Source organism: Euleptes europaea, chromosome 8, assembly GCF_029931775.1.
Source record: "Euleptes europaea isolate rEulEur1 chromosome 8, rEulEur1.hap1, whole genome shotgun sequence".
Taxonomy (NCBI): domain Eukaryota; kingdom Metazoa; phylum Chordata; class Lepidosauria; order Squamata; family Sphaerodactylidae; genus Euleptes; species Euleptes europaea.
The window spans coordinates 51,962,469-51,984,219 of record NC_079319.1 but is presented as its reverse complement, the minus strand read 5'-3'; the positions used below and the strand labels follow the sequence as shown (position 1 = coordinate 51,984,219).

The 21,751-nt window shown below is 42.2% G+C and overlaps 1 protein-coding gene across 1 annotated transcript in view; it reads right to left on the bottom strand.

Moving 5' to 3' along the window:
• Nucleotides 1-21,183, bottom strand: part of NPC1 (NPC intracellular cholesterol transporter 1) — a 31,769-nt gene extending 10,586 nt beyond the window's left edge. Inside the window, exons 1-13 of the mRNA XM_056854802.1 lie at nt 21,088-21,183; nt 14,887-15,009; nt 14,278-14,384; nt 12,899-13,074; nt 10,764-10,931; nt 9,749-9,998; nt 8,970-9,046; nt 8,051-8,421; nt 6,474-6,700; nt 4,955-5,055; nt 2,473-2,575; nt 1,754-1,943; nt 1,341-1,523 (exon numbers count right to left, since the gene is read on the bottom strand). Coding sequence (XP_056710780.1) covers nt 1,341-1,523; nt 1,754-1,943; nt 2,473-2,575; nt 4,955-5,055; nt 6,474-6,700; nt 8,051-8,421; nt 8,970-9,046; nt 9,749-9,998; nt 10,764-10,931; nt 12,899-13,074; nt 14,278-14,384; nt 14,887-15,009; nt 21,088-21,183 — 2,172 coding nt within the window. The remainder of the gene's footprint in view (nt 1-1,340; nt 1,524-1,753; nt 1,944-2,472; nt 2,576-4,954; nt 5,056-6,473; nt 6,701-8,050; nt 8,422-8,969; nt 9,047-9,748; nt 9,999-10,763; nt 10,932-12,898; nt 13,075-14,277; nt 14,385-14,886; nt 15,010-21,087) is intronic.
• Between the last annotated feature and the right edge of the window lie 568 nt (nt 21,184-21,751).

Here is a 21,751-nt window from a genome sequence, read left to right as displayed (position 1 = left end):
TTGAAGTGTAATCCATGAATACAAAATGAATGGCAGAATCACATTGATTTGGACAATGATTAGAACAAGCGATAGATTTAGAACTTTTCCGCTTGCCATAAGTTTTGGAAAAATTGCCAAGAGATAACTGAAGTCACCAATTTGTGATTACAGAAAATCTGTTCAATCCTACAGAAAATATCCCTTTCTTAGATGATATGCCTCATCTTGTATTAAAAGGAGATGGAGATAAAGCTAGACCTGTTCTTTCAGTTTTGCTGGAGCCAAGGGCTGTTCGCTTCTTCATCCCTAGAACCGACACCATTACTGGATGTTCTGGAAAGCATAAGTTCCTCAATTCTGAATTTTCTCATTTTCTTCATCTCTCTGTTAGTCTCTACTTTTTAGGTCTGATGCACCATCTTCTTATCTGTTCATTTTTGTGGGCTAACATAATGTGGGATTATTTGCAATGCTGTGACGAAAGGAATCATTAAATGGCTTTTTTCAGCAGTTGGACACACATAAGGTGCACCACCATTTGCCAGATATTACTATTCCCAAGGGATGCCTCGTTACCATTCTTCTCATTGAGGCAGTGGCTGATATCCCAAGATACCACTATATGCCAAGGCTTAAAACCAGAGGCTCACCAATGTGGTGTAATGGTTGAAGTGTTGGACTAGAGTCTGGAAGACCCAGGTGAAAATCCCTGCTCTGTAATGGAAGAGACAACTATCTCTTTCCCCCACTCTGGGTGTCCTTGGGCAGTCACATACTTTCGGCCTAGCCTATCTACACACAGGGTTGTTGAAAGGATAAAGTGGAGGACGGTAGACTGATACTATAAGCTTCTTTGGGACCCCACTGGGAAGAAAAGCAGGATGAACATGTACATATAATAAATAAATGCTTCTTCAGCAAGTCGGATTCTACAAGTAGATAGCAACCAAAGCATTCACTGAGCTTAATAAATAGAAGGTACCTGGCAACTTACAAAAATTGCTTCAATAGGATCATTTTACTATAATGCTCCCATTTTAGCACCCAATTGGTCAAAGGCAGGTTCTCCAACTAAATGGAACACAGCAGAACCGTAACAGGTTAAAGTGTCTGATTTGTCAGGATTCAAGCACAAATCAGAAGAACACAAGAGAAACCATGCTGGATCAGACCAAGGCCCATCAAGTCCAGCAGTCTGTTCACACAGTGGCCAACCAGGTGCCTCTAGGAAGTCCACAAACAAGACAAACAAGAGAAAGAATACAGTACTAAACTGAACACTGATGTTTCCCATTAAAGCTATTCATTGACAAATTTATATTGAAACTCATTATATATTCTAAAAACAACAGAAATACCTGAAAAGTCTGGACAATAATGAATATGTTGTCTACTCCAACAGCCAGTACCAAAAAAGGAATGACTTCAATCACAATCAGTGTTAACGGGACACCAAAGTAGCTGAAGATTCCGAGAGAACATGCAACTGAACTCAGTACAATGAGAATGCCTGAAATGCCTAAGGAAATTTTTGAATCCACCTAACAAAAGAAGAAACAAATCACACCGTTAATTGTACTTAAACCAGAACTTGTATCCAAAAAAGGTTACATTTTGGAAGCTTAATTCCAGGGATCACAAGCAAACTCCGATTGAGTTCATGACAAATCGACATACTCAAATCTGGGGGAAATACTGATTATTCTGAAACATTTTTTGGAAAAGTCTTAACTGTTAAGTGCCATCCCACAACCAATGTAAAGATGCATACCAAGAATCTTCTAGCACTCTTGATGTGTCCCAGAGCTATGGAGATGTATATAAACATGACGACATAACTAATTAGAACAGTGTTGATGTCACCGTTGCTTTCCCGGTTTATTTCATCTTCAATGCTACGTTCAGCCGAGAAGGAAATGGTCAAGTTCGGGTTGTCGTAGTTTTTCACAAAATTGAGGAACCTGAAATAAAAACACAAAGCTTTCTTAGAAAGCCAAAGTTCTTCCACAACTGCTCACACAGGTCAAAAGAACACACTGCTCTCCTATTAATTGTACCACACACTGCATTCTTCTTGGAAACACATGCTGGTTGGGAACCAAGAGACTACTTTTTCATACTGAAAAAGTTATTTTGATACTCGATACTAACTCTTAGACATGATTCACGCTTTAAAAAAACATGACTAGGTCCTCCGCTAGTAACTTAAACCTGACATATATGCACAGGGGGATGAGTGAGAACAGCCGTCATACTGGAAACACTGAAAACTTACATCAGATGACGCATTAGCAGTTCTCTAACAAAGTAATTTCTGTATTATACAAAATGGCTTCCCATGTGCAAAAACAACGCAATAGAAGCACAACTTTTATTTCTCAAACCCACACACCATAGTGGAGTTCAGTTACTAGTTGAGATCATCTTGTGCATGAAAACTGTTCAGCAATACAGAATATATTCCAAGTTAGCCTTATTAGGAAGACTTACGCCTTTTCCCAAGCCAGAGCTTTCATCAGTTTGCCTGTGTCATTGTGATAATTCTTAACAGGAAATGTAATCACAAGGGCGGTGGCATTGTTGTAGTTGTCACCTACACACAGAAAGGAGAAAGATGCTCGTAATTCTGAAGGGATGGCGCAGAAAGGTGCTTCTCTGTATGCATTAAAAGCATATTCTAGGGAAGTTAAAAAGTTAAAATCCCCCCACCCAGTCAGGATTATTATTATTTTCCAATTAGAATTTCTATTTCAGTATGTAAACGTAGACATACATAAAAAATACACTTAACAAAAACAAAAGAAAAGAAAAAAGGGAGAAACCCAAGAAAACAAACATTTTATATATATATCACACACATAAGACTTCCGCTTTCAATTGTATAATAACAAAAGCTAGCTCTCTAGTTACCTTTTATACTCTATATGTTACTTATTGTCTTTATTGTCATCATAGATTATCTACTTTCCGCTATTATTTTTAGATTCTCATTCTTTTAATCTTCAAATCCACATATCATCAAGTCATTTTTTTTTTCTGAAGTCCATCAGGGGATTCCAATTTTCGATGAATTTGCTTAATTATTTTGAAACTTCTCCCACATTTGCTGCACACTGTCTCTCTGAAAGCAACTTCATCAACTCCCACCAAAAGAGAAGTGCTGAGTGCTAATCTCAGCCTACTTAAATGTACAGAAATCCAACTAATTTAGTCCCAGGTGGGCAAATGTCCCCCATGACTTGCCTGCTCTTCCCTCCCCCACGCATTAGACTGCACCATTCCTTAACAACTCAGGCACATAAACTAGAGCAGGGGACTACAAACCTCTTGAGCCTGAGGCCACCTTTGGAATTCTGACACAGACAGGGTGGTGGGCACAGCCACAAAATGGCTCCCACAATAGGTAAATCCAACCACAAAATGTCAAGGTCATGCATAGTGACTCTTCAGCATTTCAGGCAGAAGCTCTCATGGTGTATTTGCTGTATATATTAAAATGGAACAGTCTGTCCTCCCCTTTGATATTTGGGAGTGTTGGTTTAGTCTAATGGGATGGTGTCCCTGCTCCTTATTTCTGTTTATTAGACTTACAGAGTGCATGAGCTCTAGGGTTCCCAACCTCCAGGTGGTGGCTGGAGATCTCCCACTAGTACAACTGATCTCCAGGCAATAGAGATCAGTTCCCCTGGAGAAAATGGCCCTTTGGCAACTGGACTCTATGGCAGTGAAAACCCTCCCCTCTCCAAACCCCGCCCTCCTCCAGGTACTTCCCAACCTGGAGCTGGCAACCCTAATGAGCTCTCTTGTCCTGAAACCAGTAGCTCCTGTCCCTGCTGTGAGAACTCAAGAGCCGGAACCAGAGGGAGTGCCCTATTCCAGATTTGCAAGCAAAAGGGATCATCACATAACATGATGTCTTTTAAAATGAACTTATTGTTTAAGCATATTTTCTTGCCTACACACAGCTTGCCTTCAGTCATGCAGCGAAGATCCTTGTGCTGTGGTGGCAGCTGCCACCAAAGAAACTTTTTTTAAAAAATTGGCACAGCCAATTAGATCCTCAATGATCAATCAGACGCCCTGCTGGGCAAAAACCCCACCTGGTGCTGGCTCACCTTCTAAAAACACTTAGCGGGCACCAGGAAGGGAATCAGCAGGCACCATGCTGGGGAACCCCAAACTGGAGCTTACCTCTTCTAAAACTCCTTTGCCCCCCTAGCCCACCTCAGTACACAGATATTTTAAATGTTGCCACAGCTTCTAATAAAGTACAAGCTATAGACTCCAAATATTCATTGCAGTTTTCCAGAATATTCTCTCTAAAGGAAGCTTTATATGTTTATTGTTGTTACAGCCAAAGGCCAGCACAGAATTACAAAACAAAGCTTTATATGAACATACAAATATTTAAACAAGCAGAATAAGAATACTAGTTCATACTCTATTTTCAGTAAAATAAACTACAACTGTCCATCAAAAGAGATTTTTTCCTCCACATTATTATTTATAATGAGCTATTTAACTGAGCCTCCTCAGTGTAAATTTTCTGCACATCATTATAAACATTGGAAACACTACAATAGCTCCATATAGTGGAACAGCTCTTCTGGCTTCCACTAGGGAGGCAGATTTTTAATAGTCACCACATTATGTTTTTCATCTGGCTTACTATCAAGTCTTGCTAATTCTCGTTGGCCAAGAAATGCAGTTTGTAATTACAAGTTTCTCCCTCCTGCTCACCATGTGATGTCCTCCCACGCAGTAACACAACATGCTAGGCAGGTACTCCTACCAATCTGGGATGCCAGGTGAGTGTTTCACAGCTTATGCTGTAAGGGCTAGAGGCTAAATATTGAAACAGTTGCGTTCTACTGGTCATATTACAGAAACAGGTTTTTCAAGCTTCAAATTCACCTCCCCATCAAAAAGAATTATCAGGATTTCCAAAATCATTTCAGCACATGATGCTTACCATCATATCCTCCCAACACCAGCCATGGAAAGACAGGCCCACCAAATGTCCCCAAACATGGGTCGTGAAGCAGGGTTGTATCATTTAGAGATGCTGGTGCCCTGTGAAATTAATTTAAAATGCTGAAAATTACCCAAGTGGCAGAGCAGTACAAAAAAAAAAGGAATGCACATTACACATAAAATTGTTACACAAAATCAGATTATATCCAACACAAGAAAGCGCTGATAGCGTGCTGTGCAATAACTTATTCCATAACAGCCAGCCCAGAAGCTGCTTTTTGCAATTGGCACATTAACAGCGCATTCCTGAGCACTAAGGGCAAAAGCCCTTAGGAGGCCAGGAAGGCGTGGCGCCGGCATTTGGGCTTCCCGCACCGACGTCCAGGCAACTTAGGGCAGCAGAAGTGGCCCAAAAGCTGGCGGGAAGGCCCGGACGCTGGGTGCTGCCGTGGCACCACCACCCCGGGATACCAATGGGGCCTTCCGCCGGCTTCCCACCTCCGTCAAAGCTCACGCCGGCGTCCTGAGAGGTGTTCCCGGGGCATTCTGGTGTCCCAGGAGGTATTCCCGGGGCATTTTGGTGCCGGGCTGGGGGAGGAGCCGCCTTTAGGTGGCCTCCAAAGCCCTTTCGGACCAGGAACGCCCCTTTTTAATTTTGGCAAAATACGCCACCTTTTAGGTGGCATATCTCCTGTGCAACCCTTCATAGGGTTGCATGGATTTTTAACGCCACGAGGTTTTGTCAGGGCTGGCGCAGGCATTCCTCTTATGACCGGTGCAGGCAATTCCTCTCAGGACTAAACCTGTAAGTTACTCAGTAATTCTGTTTAGGCTTTCAGAACTCCTTGCTCATTAAATATTTCAGAGCACACTCCTCATCAGACTTCTCCTTGACTGTGCCTTGCTTTGTTGTTTAACACCTCAATCCTAAATACACTCTGTGAGTGTGTAAAGTGCCTTCAAGTCGCAGCCGACTTATGGCGACCCCTTTTTTTGGGTTTTCATGGCAAGAGACTAACAGAGGTGGTTTGCCAGTGCCTTCCTCTGCACAGCAACCCTGGTATTCCTTGGTGGTCTCCCATCCAAATACTAACCAGGGCTGACCCTGCTTAGCTTCTGAGGTCTGATGAGATCAGGCTAGCCTGGGCCATCCAGGTCAGGGCAAATACAGTCTACCTAGAAATAACTTCCATTGAGACCAACAGAAGTCTTCCTCCCAAGCAAGTGAATTTAGTAGTAAGCTATAAAAGTCCACAAAAACCTTCCAAGCATAGATATCCTCCTTATGAGTTCAGATTTATTACACTGAAATACAAGCAAACCAAGAGTTGTCAGTCATCCAGGACAGACAGCTAGTGGTAAAAAGAAAGAGAATGTCAGCCTGTCAAGCCAACAAAGGCAGTTTTTAAATCTAGCATTATTATTATTATTGGCATTAACCCAGATAAAACACAAATAGTAATACAAACGTTGAATTTAATCTAGCCTAGTATAAGAAAGAGGGTCACTCTACTTACTGGACACAGTATAAGAAGTGAGAGTGGTAATCTGCAAGGACATAAAAGCCGTCATCATCTTTATGATCAAGGACAATGTGACTATTCTGGAAATAGTTGAGTACACTCAAGATGGTACAGTTGTTGTTGTAGGGGGAAAGAGGTGCCAGGCAAATGTCCTTCAGCATTACAGTGTCATTGTTATAATAAGCGGTTATATTTTCAATAGCATCCTGCAAGTCTAGCACCTGAAAATATGAGAAAGAACCAAAATGGTATTTAGAAGAGAAATATAAGAGAACCTTTCCTCTGCACATTCATTAAACAGTCTTTTCTACAGTATTTTGACAAAAAGCACAAAATGAAATGTGTTATTTAATAAAGAATTTTTTCTCTGTGACAGAGGCTTCACTGTATTAATTAGAAAAAAGCCAAAAGGACAGTAATGTTGAATGCTGCGTCATCAAGTAAACAAAGCTGCATCATCAAGTAAATGCTGCGTCATCAAGTAAACAAATGAATGCTGCGTCATCAAGTAAACAAAGCTTACTGAGCCAATATTTAACTGTCTATATTAGAAGCAAACACTTTTCGATAGACGACAGACAGACAGACAGACATCTAATCAGAACACAGCCCAGGATCAAAAATCCCACACACTGGGGCCAGGTACCCATGTTTTGTACAAACATGGGACAGGCCCCAGGTTTGCACAAAAAAACCAAACCTGGGGGGAGGGGGACCTTTACGCTATGCCACACGATCTCAGCTGCCATTTTGAGAGTTGCTTAGCAACCCCATAAGCACGATAGTCAACGACAGCAGAAGCAGTGGCAAGGTGCCCCTGCTGGGTGCACAAGAGGAGGGGCAGCCACCGTAACAACCAAGGTGATGGAGGGAAGGGAGAAGGTGCGGCAGGAAGGGTGACAAGAGGCATCACTGGGTAAGTTGGGCAGGTGAAAGAGGTTGTCCTGTGAGCAAAAGAGCAGGCAGGTATGGCTGCGACTGGAGAAGCAATGAGGAAGATGCCACTGCTGGATGAACCCAGCAAGGGGAAGCAGCAGCAAGGGGCAGGCAAAGTAAGGGAAATAAGGGGGACAGAAAAAGGGAGGGAAAGGGCTGGAGGGAAAGGGCCAATGGAAGACAGGAGAAGTCACAGAAGGGAATGGGGGAACACAGGAGAAGCAAGATAAAGTTGGATCCTACCCTCCCCAAGTGAGCCTTATGGGACCCCACTCATTGAATTCCATATTATGCATTAACATGCAGCGAGTACATTATGTGCTTCATGATTTCCTGGAGCAATCCTAAGTCAAAGTGGGCACAGTATAACCTAGCACTCCAACAGAACAGCAAGCCTGACCGAGCCACAACAATGATGGCAAACAACAGAGCAGATCCTGGAAGAATGCACAAATCTGACTATCCTTTTTTTGACATGCCTCTGACCTGAAATAATAGAGGGCAGGACTTCAGGCTCTGTGGTTTCTTTATCAGGAATTGCTAACAACGTCTCAAATACAAGGGAAAACGGCATTCAGCTATCCAGCTTTATGTGCCCATCTCCTGCACATGCAGAGGGACAAGTTCTGTATTACCTGATGTAAGATCTCTTTGGTAAGTGGAGGCCCAAAAGGAATATCTGCTCCTGACGGGTATGGCGAGTAGATATCTGGCTTGGTATTTGGAGCTTGAATAATGAGTTGTTCGGTACGGAAGAAAGGTCCAAAGTGAGTGTCAAAATACTCCTTCTCTTTACGAGCTTGACTGTTTGGTGATGACCAGAGATCTATAGGGTTTGTAGTTACTTTTACAAATGCCAGGCCTGAGGAGCACATGGCGATAATAACCAGGGAGAAGACTATAACAGGCCTGGGATTTCGGACACAGAAAGCTCCCCATGACGTGAATGTGACTCTTAATGCATTCTCAAACCTCTCGCCAAGACTTTCACACCAAGAAGGATCGCCTGAAAGAATACACAAGGTAAGTGACATCGCTCTCATTCTACATGTCACTATAAACAACATTTTTTAAAAGTTAAGTGCTTTTGTTGAATCTAATATACTTTTGTTAGATTTAGATATAGATGCAAAAGCATAAAAATCAAGGTGAGAGCCAATATATTGCTATTCTCAACTCCACCCAAAACTGGACATAATCCAATTATTCTGTGCTTCCTGATCTGTACACATATTCCCTTCCCTGCCCCCATGCGAGCACAGCTCATTGGGATGGAGGAGACACAACAAGGCTGAAGATATTCCTGAAGTCCAGGATACATTTAAAAGCCAATCATGTTATATGATTAGGTTAAATTCTGGCTACTGAAAGTGAAAAAACACAAACTGATGTAGAAGCTGGCAATATGGAATAATAGCCATGAAATATGTAACTAGTATATAACTTCAAAACAATAAATAGTAATTTCAGCAATTATGTTATGACTTCCATTGTAAAGAGAGAGAAAAACCAAACAACATTTCGTCAAAACTATCATTACTGTCTATTACCTACCAGTATTCTGATGTGAATTAACAGAATAGGCAATGTTGCTGTCAATAGGTGTATACTCAGAAACGAAGTGTCTCTTCCTGCAAAGGAAAACATACAGCATAACGCTTAGATCATCCTTCCATTTTATTATTTTAGTATTTTGATTTAAAACATGCCAGACACTGCTGTGTACCAAGAAAAACGTCATTAGAGATCATCAGAATCTAATGTTAGAGTTGTAAAAATAAACTCTAGGCCCTGATGAATTGCAGACCAACTTGCTTTCTTCAGATGTAGTTCAGAACACAGCTTTATGAATTAAAGACACACTCTGGTCCTCTAGGTACATTCATGTGTAGTTGCGATGATATAGCAGCATATTTTGGAAACCAAGTCGGCACTGATACCGTGTATTAATTTCAATAATCTTGTACAAGGTTACTACTGTAGATCAGGCAAGTAGGTTTGTACTGATACTTCCTTATAGAAAGCAACATCCAGACCAGACCGTTTCAGTGGCAAAAGTTACGCATGTAGTTACTATAATACCCTGAACCTATACATTTAAAAATACTTTAAGAAGCAGACAATGAGAGTGGGTAGCTAACTGAGGAAACACTATAAATGGAATTACTGAAATTCTCAGTAAGGGTGCATTTTGTAAATGTTCACTAAACAGCTTGAACGCATGTTGTTTAACATTATGTTATATATGTTGTTTAACATTATATTAACAAAAGCACAATGATTTTTTCTGTGTCAAGATTTTGTATGTTATATACAAAAGGATGGCTCTTTACCTGTAACACCAGATCCCAAAAACCACAGCAAAAAATACAAGTAAAAATCCCATATAAGAGATCCACATGATGACATACATAGCATCCAAACCAAGCAACAGCCAAGGTTTGGGAGGTGGAGGGGGCTTTGGTTTGGGACCACAGACAGCAGAACAGTCCTGACAACTGCAGGGTCCTGTGAAGTCATCCACAGACTCGTTGCAGCCTTTGGTAGCATTATTCATAGGAGCCATTCCATAGATGGAAACATCTGAACAAAAGACATTAAACATAAAAACAAAAAGGTTCGATATGCCACTAAGTTTGCACATACAGCCTATGACTTAAAATTGACACAAATAGCTAAAGAGTTTTCAATTTGGCATCTTCGTCTCTTATTATTGGTAAGCCATCAGGAGAATCCCACAGCCCACTGGTACTATTCACTGAAGCACTGAATTTCCTGCACTGTGCAGGGGGTTGGACTAGATGACCCTGGTGGTCCCTTCCAACTCTATGATTCTATGATAATGTAAGATGCCTATTAATCTCAATACTTTAGAACATCCACCCAAAACTGTTCAGAGCTACATAAAACCATTTGCATAACAAGTTGGCCCCTCCTACGCACATAGAGCATAAAGATCTCAATGCTGAACCTCCATGGCCATCGGGGGATGAATTTTAAGCCTCTTTAGCCTGCTATCCCGCATTCCTGCCATTTTGATGTATGTTTTTATTGTACTTCATGCATACTTTAACTTTGTTTTAAATGTTTGAATGACGTGGGGTTTTTTGGTTAGGAGTGTTGGCCAAGTATCTGCAAAACCCAGGTTCGAAACCCCACTCATTCCATGGAAGCTCACTGAGTGACCTTGGACCAGTCACACTCTCTCAGCCCGATCTACCTCACAGTGTTGTTGTGAGGGTAAAATGGAGGAGAGGAAAACAACGTAAGCCACTGGGGTCCCCATTGGGAAGAAAGGCAGGGTACAAATTAGTTAAATAAATTAAATAAAGCATTTGTATTTCCTACCTGAAAAAACTGCCATGATGTTGAATGGAGTCTGACCATTATCCTTGCTAAACATATATTGAATCCAGTTGGTTGCATTGCATTCTTTAACATCTCTCCCACACAACAGTCCTAACGCTTTAACATTGCTTGATGGAGCTTCCACATCTTTACAGGCATTATACATAACTAGAAGCATGGACAAGAAAGAAAACACTGCCAATATCAAAAGACACCAATGGAATGTTGTAAAATTAGCTTCAAGAATAAAGTACCTCTGAGTTTAATACAGAACGCACAGACATTTTGGAAACTGCAGAATTAACCATAATTCTACAAACCCCCTTCCCAGCTCGCCAATGGCAAGTATCCCTCTCATCAATGTTATGAATCATAGAGAGGCGAAGGAGGCCTGTCTCCCTTTGTACAGTTTTGCTGAAAACATAAAATATCACTGTTTTGGCTTTTACAGAAGGCAGAACAAAGGGAGACATGCAGAAAGGAGACTCCTCGCTCAAGGGACATGGATTGGCGAGATTGCCAATCCATGGCTGTGGCCAAGAAACCAAATGAACGACTAGATTGCAACAAAGGCTCTGGTTTTCCAGTCTTTGGTGAGCAAGAACACCGCACAGGAGGAAAGGGGTGCAATAGGACTGTTACTGGAAGCAGCTGCAGTGCAGCTGCTGCCCCAAGCAAGGAAGAACGTATCAGATCAGTTGCCAAACCGAGCAAGGCAACATTACAAGATTCCCAAATCTTGAAGCCATCTGGGTGTAGGAAGGACACACAACTCATATGAGAGGGAAGGGTCTAACTTTCGCCCAAGTAAAGTGATATGAACCCTCCCCAACCACACACACAGGCTAGCTCGCTTCTAACATTTATATGGAAGTTACCACTTCTTGCGGTTACAGCAGCCAGAGTGGTATTAGCTGGGAAATGAAAATTGTATGTAAGTCCCAATATAGAAGAATGGAAGAGCAAATTGGCAGAATATGCCATGATGGCGAAACTAACTAATCTAGTAAATAAAAAACCCAGAGAAGAATTTTTTAAACTGGAGGCTCTATTATGCTTATGAGAGAACAACATAAGTTATGAGGAGTGTGATATTGAAAACATCAAAATTGTTATTACTAAAATGTATTTTTGTTTAAGTTTAATAGAAATAGATAATACAGTATACTTTTGAATGTATTGGGATATAAGGTATATTCACACTCAAGATAGATATAAATACTTTTGTTGATATAACTGAACAGTAGATAAGATCTGTGAAGCACTATTGTAATCCCCCATCCCACCCTACCCTTTTTTATGTCCATTCCTTTATTCTTTTGAAACTAAAAACTTTAATAATAAAAAAGAAGATACTGCTTCTCCAGAGAGCCTGCTCATGCAGCTTAGCAAGTAAAACACAATAAAAATGCAACGCCATACAACTCACTAATAAGCTATTGGAAACCCAGAATTCTAGAACTGCAGCCAGACTGGGGACAAGAAGGCTCAATAGCAACAAGAGAGAAAAACTGGGAGAAGGTTTGGATCCCCTTACCCACACATTCATTAGGTGTAAAAGTCAATAACCATTCACGGAGTCCTTTAGGTGGGAACAGAGCAGAGATGCAAACAAAACGGAACAGCAGGATCCAGCTTGAATGATGGTGCTTTCCTCCAGCATAAGGAGCCTTCCCCAGGTGCAGGGACTCTTCCACCAATGGAAGAGACTTTAAACATATGTAACTGCCTTATACTGAATTAGACAAATGACCTATCAAGATTTTGCATCAGCGCTTGGTTCTATACATCAGAAGGAAGCACCACGAGACCCAACCTAAAATATGTTTCTTCCTGTAACATCTAGTGTTGCCCTAGATTTAAACAAAAATGTGCTGTTCTGTAAAGTAGAAGAACTTTTCTAAAGAATATTCCATTACAGGCTACATTGGGTGTCCTAAGTTAGTCTCATAAATAGGACTACTGGCTGACCCCTTTATCTAGCAAGACAATTACCTCTAACGTTTTCCTAACTCAGACAACCACTTATAGCCTACAGATGTACCACCCAAGCCATTTATACATGTATATGCAGGAAAATAGTAACTTTTATTAACCAAGGGAGTAAACAACAAATATCCAATTGGCTAGCTTACCATTAGCAAATGTTTCCCCGATGTAATACTGCAGATCTGTAATGCTGGTTTTGTTCTCTTGGGTAACAGGTTCAATATACGGTTCTGTTCGTGTAACATTTAGAAACTTGGACTGATGGGGACTGCAGGTTAGCTCACAGAACAGATTTATTAAATTATAAAAACACGATGGACACCTGAAAAGAGATGGGCAACATCAGAATTCATCCAGTATATGGAATAACATGCAGCAAATATGTATCAATATATTTTAATTCTCAACCTGTCCCCATCTGTAGATACTTAAATCTGCCAATGGGGCCAGGTGGAGACAAGGAGGATTTTTTTTTTATGTGGCAAATTTGGGGAACACCCCAGTTTTGCATAAAAATCTGTTAAATTTAATAACATGATGGGGGAATTATAAAACCCCAACAAGTTGTTTGTGCAATTGCAGACAATATAAACGCATTGGCCATGGGGGAGGGAGTGCTAAGTGACCCTGTGCACCCTAATGCAGTTCACACATACCCCTTTTCTCTAAGAATGGTGGGCTGGGAGGAGCAGCAAGACCTACTCCCCCCAATGAGGTAGCAGTGCTGCAGAAAAGAGGAGGAACAGGAGCCACTGCCACCTCAGCCAGCCAGGTGGTAGACCAGGAAGGGAATCCAGGAGCTGCCATGGCCCCTCCCACAGCCAAGCAACAGGGAGAAGGAAAGACGGATGGGTGGGCAGGCACTGTCACTGCCCCTTGAAGTGCCTCAGTGTAACCCACTGCCAGCCTGGCTCATCTACCCACTCACTCCTGGTGGTGGGTGGGAGGGTGCAATGTGGGCTGGTGAGGAAGAAGCCTCTGCCCCACTATTTCTTAACCAGGCAGAAAGGCAACGAGGAGAGGCAAAGAGGAGAGGCAAAGAGCCGGCACTCCCCTCCACTACTGAGGTGGCAGAGCAGTCAGTCAGTCACTTTGCTCAGAAAGGGCAGTTTGGAAACCGGGAGATAATTGGCCACATCATCTTTTTGCAGGGATAAGTACCTTAATTTTTTAAAGAATGCCTATTAAACTGCCTCCAGTTTAAAAGAAAAAAAACCCCTTCATAGCAGGGTTGCCTGGTCTCCTGCTATAACAGTGGCAGCCCCTAAAGAAGAAAAAAATGAGGGGGAAATCGCCATTACATTAATGGCGTGACATCATTTCTGAAGTGACACCATGCTGCCCTATTCAAAGTTTCCTTTGAATCCTAGAGCAGCATGATGGTACCTTAGGTTCAACCTGGAAATGTTATGCCATTGATGTGAAGCGCTCCCCATGTCCCCACTCCCCCAGTCCCTGGTCAGGTGCCAGCCACTGACTGACAACCCTACTCCTTAGGGATTATCGTAGGTAATAACTAACATACCTGGAAAGAAACTGCAAAGGAAGCTCCAAGTTGTCTTTCAAAGTCTGAAGCTGCTGAACATCACAACAAAGGCTAACATTCCCATAGAAAAATCCTGGGCAGAGTTCCTTAACAAAAAAACGATATTTAAAGAAACATTTTAAAATTATGTGTAAAAATAATATCTCTCAGATGTGTTTGTACTCTAGAAGTCCCACTCTTAATTCTGAACACTGCAGTTAGGTAAACATCCCATTGGTTTCAACAAAACATAGTTCAAAATTAGTGTGACAGTGAAAATAATATTTCGCACTTTCTTAAAAGTTTCAATTAATTGAAATAATGGGGACTGTATTTCACAACACTTTAAACTTCAAAGGACTTGAAATCGAGAACTGTGCATACCAACTACAGAGGACTGAGTTCAGTAATCAGAATGCAGTTTACAGCATAGGTAACATATTGTATTATTCACTAGGGATAAGAATTGATATGTAGTCTATCAATGAAAGCAAAGTTTATTTGGACACAATTTAAGAGGGAATGTATGCTTATGTATTCTACCTCAGCCCCCTTCAAGTTGTTATTTTTAGGATTATTTGGTAATATTCTTATCCACAGGAGATTTACCTGTACTAGTTCATAGCCATCCTTCGGTAGAGGCAATGGTGGTCCATCATATTCACAATTGTACCTCTTACCATTAGGAGCTTTTCCACACTCACCATACCAGACACAGGAGTCTGAAAATACCTAAATAACACAAAAAATTAAGTTAGGGACCCAATATGTAAATTAGTTTGCAGTAGTGACATTGGGGATATTTTGAAGTTAAAGAAAGCAAAAACATATTAAAGCTCACAATTTTCACAACTCCCAAGTACTTCCAATTGTGGAAACATTACCAAAGAAGATATTGATAGCAAGAATCCCAGTGCTTTCAGTAATTCAGAAGGAAACAACAGCAGCATAAATATTCAAGGGAGGGGAATGCAGACTCTTACGAAGCAGAGACTTTACAAGACAAGGTTTTACATGCATCATGTGACAAGCGGTCTGGTCACAACACATTTCCAAAGGGCTGATAGGAAACATGCCGACAGCAGCACTTTTCTGTCTCCTCTCTACACAGATGTTTTCTCTTCCAGCAAGCACACTACATTAACTAGAAACCACAACCAGAATGACAAAGCGATAGTTTATAAAGTTTAATAAGCTGATGACGTATCTTTGCAGAGTCTCCAATCCAAACTTTATCTCGTTCACAAATTCACTAGGTGGCAAAGCAGTATTTTCTCAATTCCCCTGTTCACACACATAACTACAATACAAGGGTATTAAGACTAGACTATTTTGCCATTGTAAGTTACTAAACATTAAGTATGTACCATGGTAAAACAACAGTTCACCCCAAACATCTACATAAAAGTTGACAACTTTATTATGTGAATGTGGAATTTGCCCTTTGCAAATGCTCTGAGGCTAAACTAAACCTACCTTTGTAGGCAGTCAACAGACGGCAGAGTAAAGTTTCCCCCCCTAAATTCCAGTCCGCAAAGATAGCAGGATGTCAGTTCAAATGTTGATGGAATTCACCAGAAGAACAAAAGACCTTGCCTGAAAGATCAATGAACTGTACCTGTGCACTGAAAACTACTGAGAATTTTCTAGGAGCTGGCTAGTAATTTTCCTTTAGGTATATTTGGGGGGGGGGGGTTAGTGGGCAGTAGGTTGCCAAGGCTGACAACTGGCCAGAACCCCACCTTGCTACCCCTACTGGCAATGTCATGGCACCACTTCCGGTGTAATCTGGAAGTGACATTACCACGTACAGGCGACAGACACTCTAGCATTCACCCAAACCTCTGTGGTTTAACCACAGAGTTTTGGGTGAATGCTAGATTACTACCCGATACAATCATGTCACTTTGAGGTTGCACTGGAAATGATGAAATGGTGTTGACACAATGTCAATCACCACCACCCCAATTTCTCCCAGAATTTTTCTCCCCTGTTGCTCACCTGAAGGACAGTGGGAAGAAACAGTATGGGGCAGGAAGCCCCCAATGAAGCAGAAGACCTGGGAAGATAAAAAGATTTAGGAATTCTCTTTGAAGCGAGAAGGGTGTCTGACTTCAAGAAGAGGTGAAGTAAGACCATCAGCTACTGGTGTTAGCAAACAAGAATCCTAGATGAGTTGTGGGGAGGGGGGTGGAATTAAGCTGGAGAGTTGAACTCTTCAATGAGGCCTAGCAGCTTGAGACCTGGCCCAACTGAATAAATTCCACATCCTCTGTGGCAGAATGAGGTGCTTGTGGTACCCGTTTCACCCTATATAGGAAACACCTTGAATTATTTTATTTAAATGCTGAGTAGACTGTTGTTGTCACTACTCTCCATAATTCATACAGTTGCAGCATGCAAGTAGTATTTTCTGGCAGGTAATATTTTCATTTCCAAAGTTATCTGGGCTTAGGTTTTGAGCAATATAATACATATAGCTACTTTACTTGGTATAAAACTAAAACCAAAACCTGAGCAACAGTTCTACATAAAATAACCCCAGGGAAAATGCCATTGGCACCAAGATAACCAAGTCCTGGAAGCATATTCAAATCAGATCAAATAGTTTTATTGTATTGACTCGAAGTCATAGCAAACAACAAATTCAGAATCATAAAATCACAGCACAAACAGGAACAAACATAGTTACATTGCCAGCTATAATATAAAATTCACAACCGTAATACCAGATTAATTTCATATCTTCCATAATAATGAATTACACCATAAAATTACTTATAATAAGACTATTCATCAGCAGGACTTCCATCAACAGTTCTTAATTTTATCTTAGTCTTAGCAACTATGGCAATAAATTTCGCCATTTGTGATGTTATCATCCATTTAATTCTATCCAGCAATGGTGTTACAAGTTTATTCAAATCTGATCTCCCTGATAACCATAACAAGATATTTCCATGATATCTTTCCTGATCCACTGTAAACCTTGGGCCCCAAAAGGTCACACAGGCCAATGGAAGCACATTCATTTTAGGACACTATGTTTTAAAACAAAAACTTCAGGCATTTTATGTTTGTAATGACCTTCAGGAATTTATTACTTGTAAATATGCTTGCTTTGCAAGGTCAGATTCTTACAGTCTAAGCTTGACCATGATTTTGTTCTCTTGCAGTAAAAAGGGGCACCCACACAGGCAGAGAATGGAATCCCCAAGGAGAAGGAGCCTACACCTAAATTATGACTTCTTTATTCAAGAAATTTTAGCATTGTCTCCCACACAGGCGATAACAGGCAAGGACGCATTGCAAAGAAAGAAAACTCCATTGGCCTCAAAAACTGTAACCTGGATAAGTTCACAGAATCATAGAGTTGGAAGCGACGACCACGGTCACCTAGTCCAACACCCTGCACAATGCAGGATCAGCCTAGAGCATCCCTGACAAGTGTTTGTCCAGCCTCTGCTTAAAGACTGCCAGTGAGGGGGAGCTCACCACCTCCCTAGGTAGCTGATTCCACTGTCATACGTTTTCCTAATACCCAGGCAATACCTCTCTGCCCGCAATTTAAACCTATTATTGCGTGTCCTATCCTCTGCTGCCAACAGGAACAGCTCCCTGCCCTCCTCCTAGTGACAGCCCTTCAAATACTTAAAAAGAGCAATCATGTCCCCCCTCAACCTCCTCTTCTCCACACTAAACATTCCCAACTCCCTTATTCCCTCATAGGGCTTGGTCTCTAGGCCTGTATGGCCCTTCCTTCCACTGTATTCATTTAAGGGCAGTGCAAAGGGCATTCCACCGGTAACAGATTCCTTATGTCAACATGCTGCTCTCAAGCCAAGATGAATACTGGAATGCAGGCCACCAATGACACTGCTCCTCCTCAATCCACAACCAATGTAAACGTACATTGTATTTGGAATTAAGTCCTGCCACTCTGCCACAGACATCACTGTTTTGAAGGGAAGTATTATCATAATCAATGAGGTTTTCGTGCAGGCTTCCAATCCTACACATACTGAGCAATGGGGTAGGCTGGCTGTTGCAGTTTCGATGGTATTCTTTTCTTCCCTGCCTGCCTGTAGTCACCTTCCTCACAAAAAAACTTGTTTGTAGGCAGATACTGGCAATACCATGTGATTCCCCAGGAAGCCTGACAGCTTGTGGCTGTAAACATGAGTGCTGTTTTCTTAACTACTGTGCTGTTGAGGCTTCTCACAGGAAAAGTGCCGTGAGTTTTTTCTTGAGTGTGTATTGTGCGTGGGAGAAATGATTGAGTTTCATTACATTATCATAGTACCTTTCAGTACCACATGTGTTGATTGGAACAGTAGGTGCATGGGTTTTATGGGGATGTTATACACCAATGACACAACTAGTGGGTGGCAACAAGAGTTGCTAAGGATGCAATAGGAAAGGCTGTCTATTCTGCCACGATATCTCTTGTTTCCATTGGCAATGCTTTGCTTTCAGTCACAGTTCTATATTAAGCTGAAGTATCTACCACCAGTTTAGCAAAATCATACACTTACTCTTCCCACTAACAGTTAGCACCATTTTATTTGTTTGTTTCACTCCATTTATACCCCTCTCTATTTCCCGGCCAGGGCTGGGCTCAGAGCAGCTAACAATTATTAAATAAGCCAATACGTAAACTTCAACCATCGATAAAAATTATAAACACTTACAGTTATTAAAAAGAGTCATTAAAATCCAATTATACCAATTAGCACCATTTATAGAGAACTAAGCCACAGAGAGTCCAGGGGAAATTAGGCTCCCCTCACCATTTGGTATACTTGTGAAATTCAAGTATACTTTTAAACAATGATTACAAATAAAACCAAATTAGATATGGAGGTGCAAGCTGCTACAATAAGGCAGGACCTATGAATATATCTTCAAGAACTGGCAACTAGGGGGGAAAGATCGAATTGTTTTTACTCACTGTGGTAAACAGAAAGGAGAGAAATTGATGCTTAGAAATTATCACCACTCATCTTCCTAGATGTTTCATATTCAGGAAAGATGGTTCAGATAAAGCATATACATAAAACCTAAACTTTTGGTATCCACAGTGATAGGAATTAGATGCCTAAAACACTGTTGGTTATCATGTTAACTTAAATTCCAGTGCTTCTTTAGGGTAATATTATGTTCAGTCATCGTAAAGTAATTTTGTCTGAACACTATGTGAAAAAGAGTGCAACAGACATAACTATACCTGTTGCACTAAGAGCTTCAACTTTCCTAACCCAAATTGTGTAGTAGTAGTACAGACCACTGACTGAAGATCATATTGAATTACATACCACAGGTAGATTATCTTCTTGCCTCCAGTCAACGGCTGTTACCGCACTAGGTATTCCCAGCGATGTATTAAGAGTTTGAAAATGTTATAAAAAACATCGCTTTAAAAGGGTTTTTGGATGCCACGGCTAAAAAATGGTTGGAAGACGTCTTCATAGCTAAAGGGGCCAAACAAAGTGCGAACAGTATTTTTTATAACAGTTTCAAACTCTTAATACATCGGTGGGGATACCTAGTGCGGTAACAGCCTACATATCTTAACTATATTCAGCTAGAAACTGTTGGGGTGGGGACAGTGGCTGAGTGAGTAAATTGAAGCTGTTAAGATCATAAACTACTGTGGAATTTACCAATTAAGTGAGATGTTTAACTGAACTGCTCTTCAGCATTCGTTCTAGAGTCAGAGTGTTCAGTGCTGTACAGAAAAGTGACCTATGTTTCACTTTATTTCAGACAAAGAACAGTGTAGCATTAAATCAAATTCTGTCTACATTTCAGAAACCGGAACAAGCAGACAGAGACATTTTTAGCAGACCACCTGCTCATCACAGGGGCTTTGAGCAGTGAGCCTGTAAGCTACCTATACCTTATGACCTCTGTCTTACAAAGACCATAGATATTCAGATACATTTCACCTGAAATCACCTAGCTGCTTTTTCGACTGCGAGATGACTCTTGTTTCATCTTCGTTGTGAATCACTTTTACAGCAAGTGAGATCTCTTAACACTGTGAACAGTTGACCACACTGTAAGGCCACGTGGCAGAAACCAACAGATGGGTTTAAAGCTGTCGAGTGTGAGTAATCTTACTGCAGAAGAATCATGAAGAGAGGAAGTCCCAGCACTAGTTAAAAGTTACTCTCGTCACCCAGCATTTTATCTTGTACAAAACCAGCAAAAGCGAAACTTCTTAACAGGCACCTGAAGCATCAGACAGGTGTCTCCAGTGTTATTGCCCGACTATTGATAAATGCACCCCCTCCCCTAAAAATAAAAGGAGATAAGATGCAAGGGAAGACATGTTGTTGGTCAGAACCAGCCCCCTCCCTTAAGATCAACACCTATTTTGTAACTCACCCCCAACCCACATTCATGGGGTAGTAGAAAAGGACAAGAGTCCAGCAGCACCTTAAAGACTAACAAGAACATTTTCTGGTAGGGTTTCGTGAGCCACAGCTCACTTCTTCAGATGTGAAGCTCACACCCTGCCAGAAAATATTGTTGTTAGTCTTTAAGGTGCTCCTGGACTCTTGCCCTTTTCTACTACTGCAAACAGACTAACACGGCGACCCACTGGGAATGATCCACAATCACGGGGCGGGTGAGGGGGAAGCGCGACACGGAGGAGCTTTCCCCCCTCTCCACCGTATAGTAAGTAAAGTTTGAATCCGGCAGGCCCATCGTCGGCGGGCGGAGACCTCCCCCTTCAGGCCGGAAAACTTTCCCCCACACCAGGCCAGCCTTGCCCCATTTCCCCCCACACACACACACACTCACCCGCCCGGGCAGCAGCGCTAGCAGCCCGACGAAGGCGAGGCGCAGGCCGCAAAGCCTCCCGCAGCCCGGGCGCTCCAGGCCAGCCCGCCGGGCCATCTTCGCGCAGCCGACGGGCCCTGCTCGTTGCTGGAGGGCGGCGGCGCTCGAGGCGGCCCCGTGGCGACGCAGGAACCGCTCGGCGCGCTCCGGAGCCGGGTTGTAGCGAGAAGATCCCAGGGACGTCAGACAGCCGGCCGACCGACCAACCGACCAACCCGCCCGGCCTCGCCTCACGGCTCCTCCTCCGCTCGGCACAGCAGGCCGCCTTTTCCCGGGGGGTGGCGCTTAACGCCGCCGCCGCCCCTCACGCCACCGGCACGGGCTGGCCCTCTTCGCCGGCCTGGCCGCCTCAGAAGTGCTTCCAAGCGCTCCTGAGGTATGTTGACGCAAGAGGCCCGTGGATCCCTGGTTCTTCTGTTTTAAGGCCCGGCCGACGAAAACGCGTTTGGCAACTGCCAACCGCCCAACGCTAGAGAAACCAAATGTGGCGTCGGGGTGGCAGGAGCCCGCAATGTGTTCGCCGGGGTTTATTTCTTCATAGGACCCTGCGGGTTCGCAACCGCAGCTTCCGGGTTTTCTTTTAGGGAAGTCCTTGAGGATTGTGAGTCTTCGCCGCGCTTCTTTC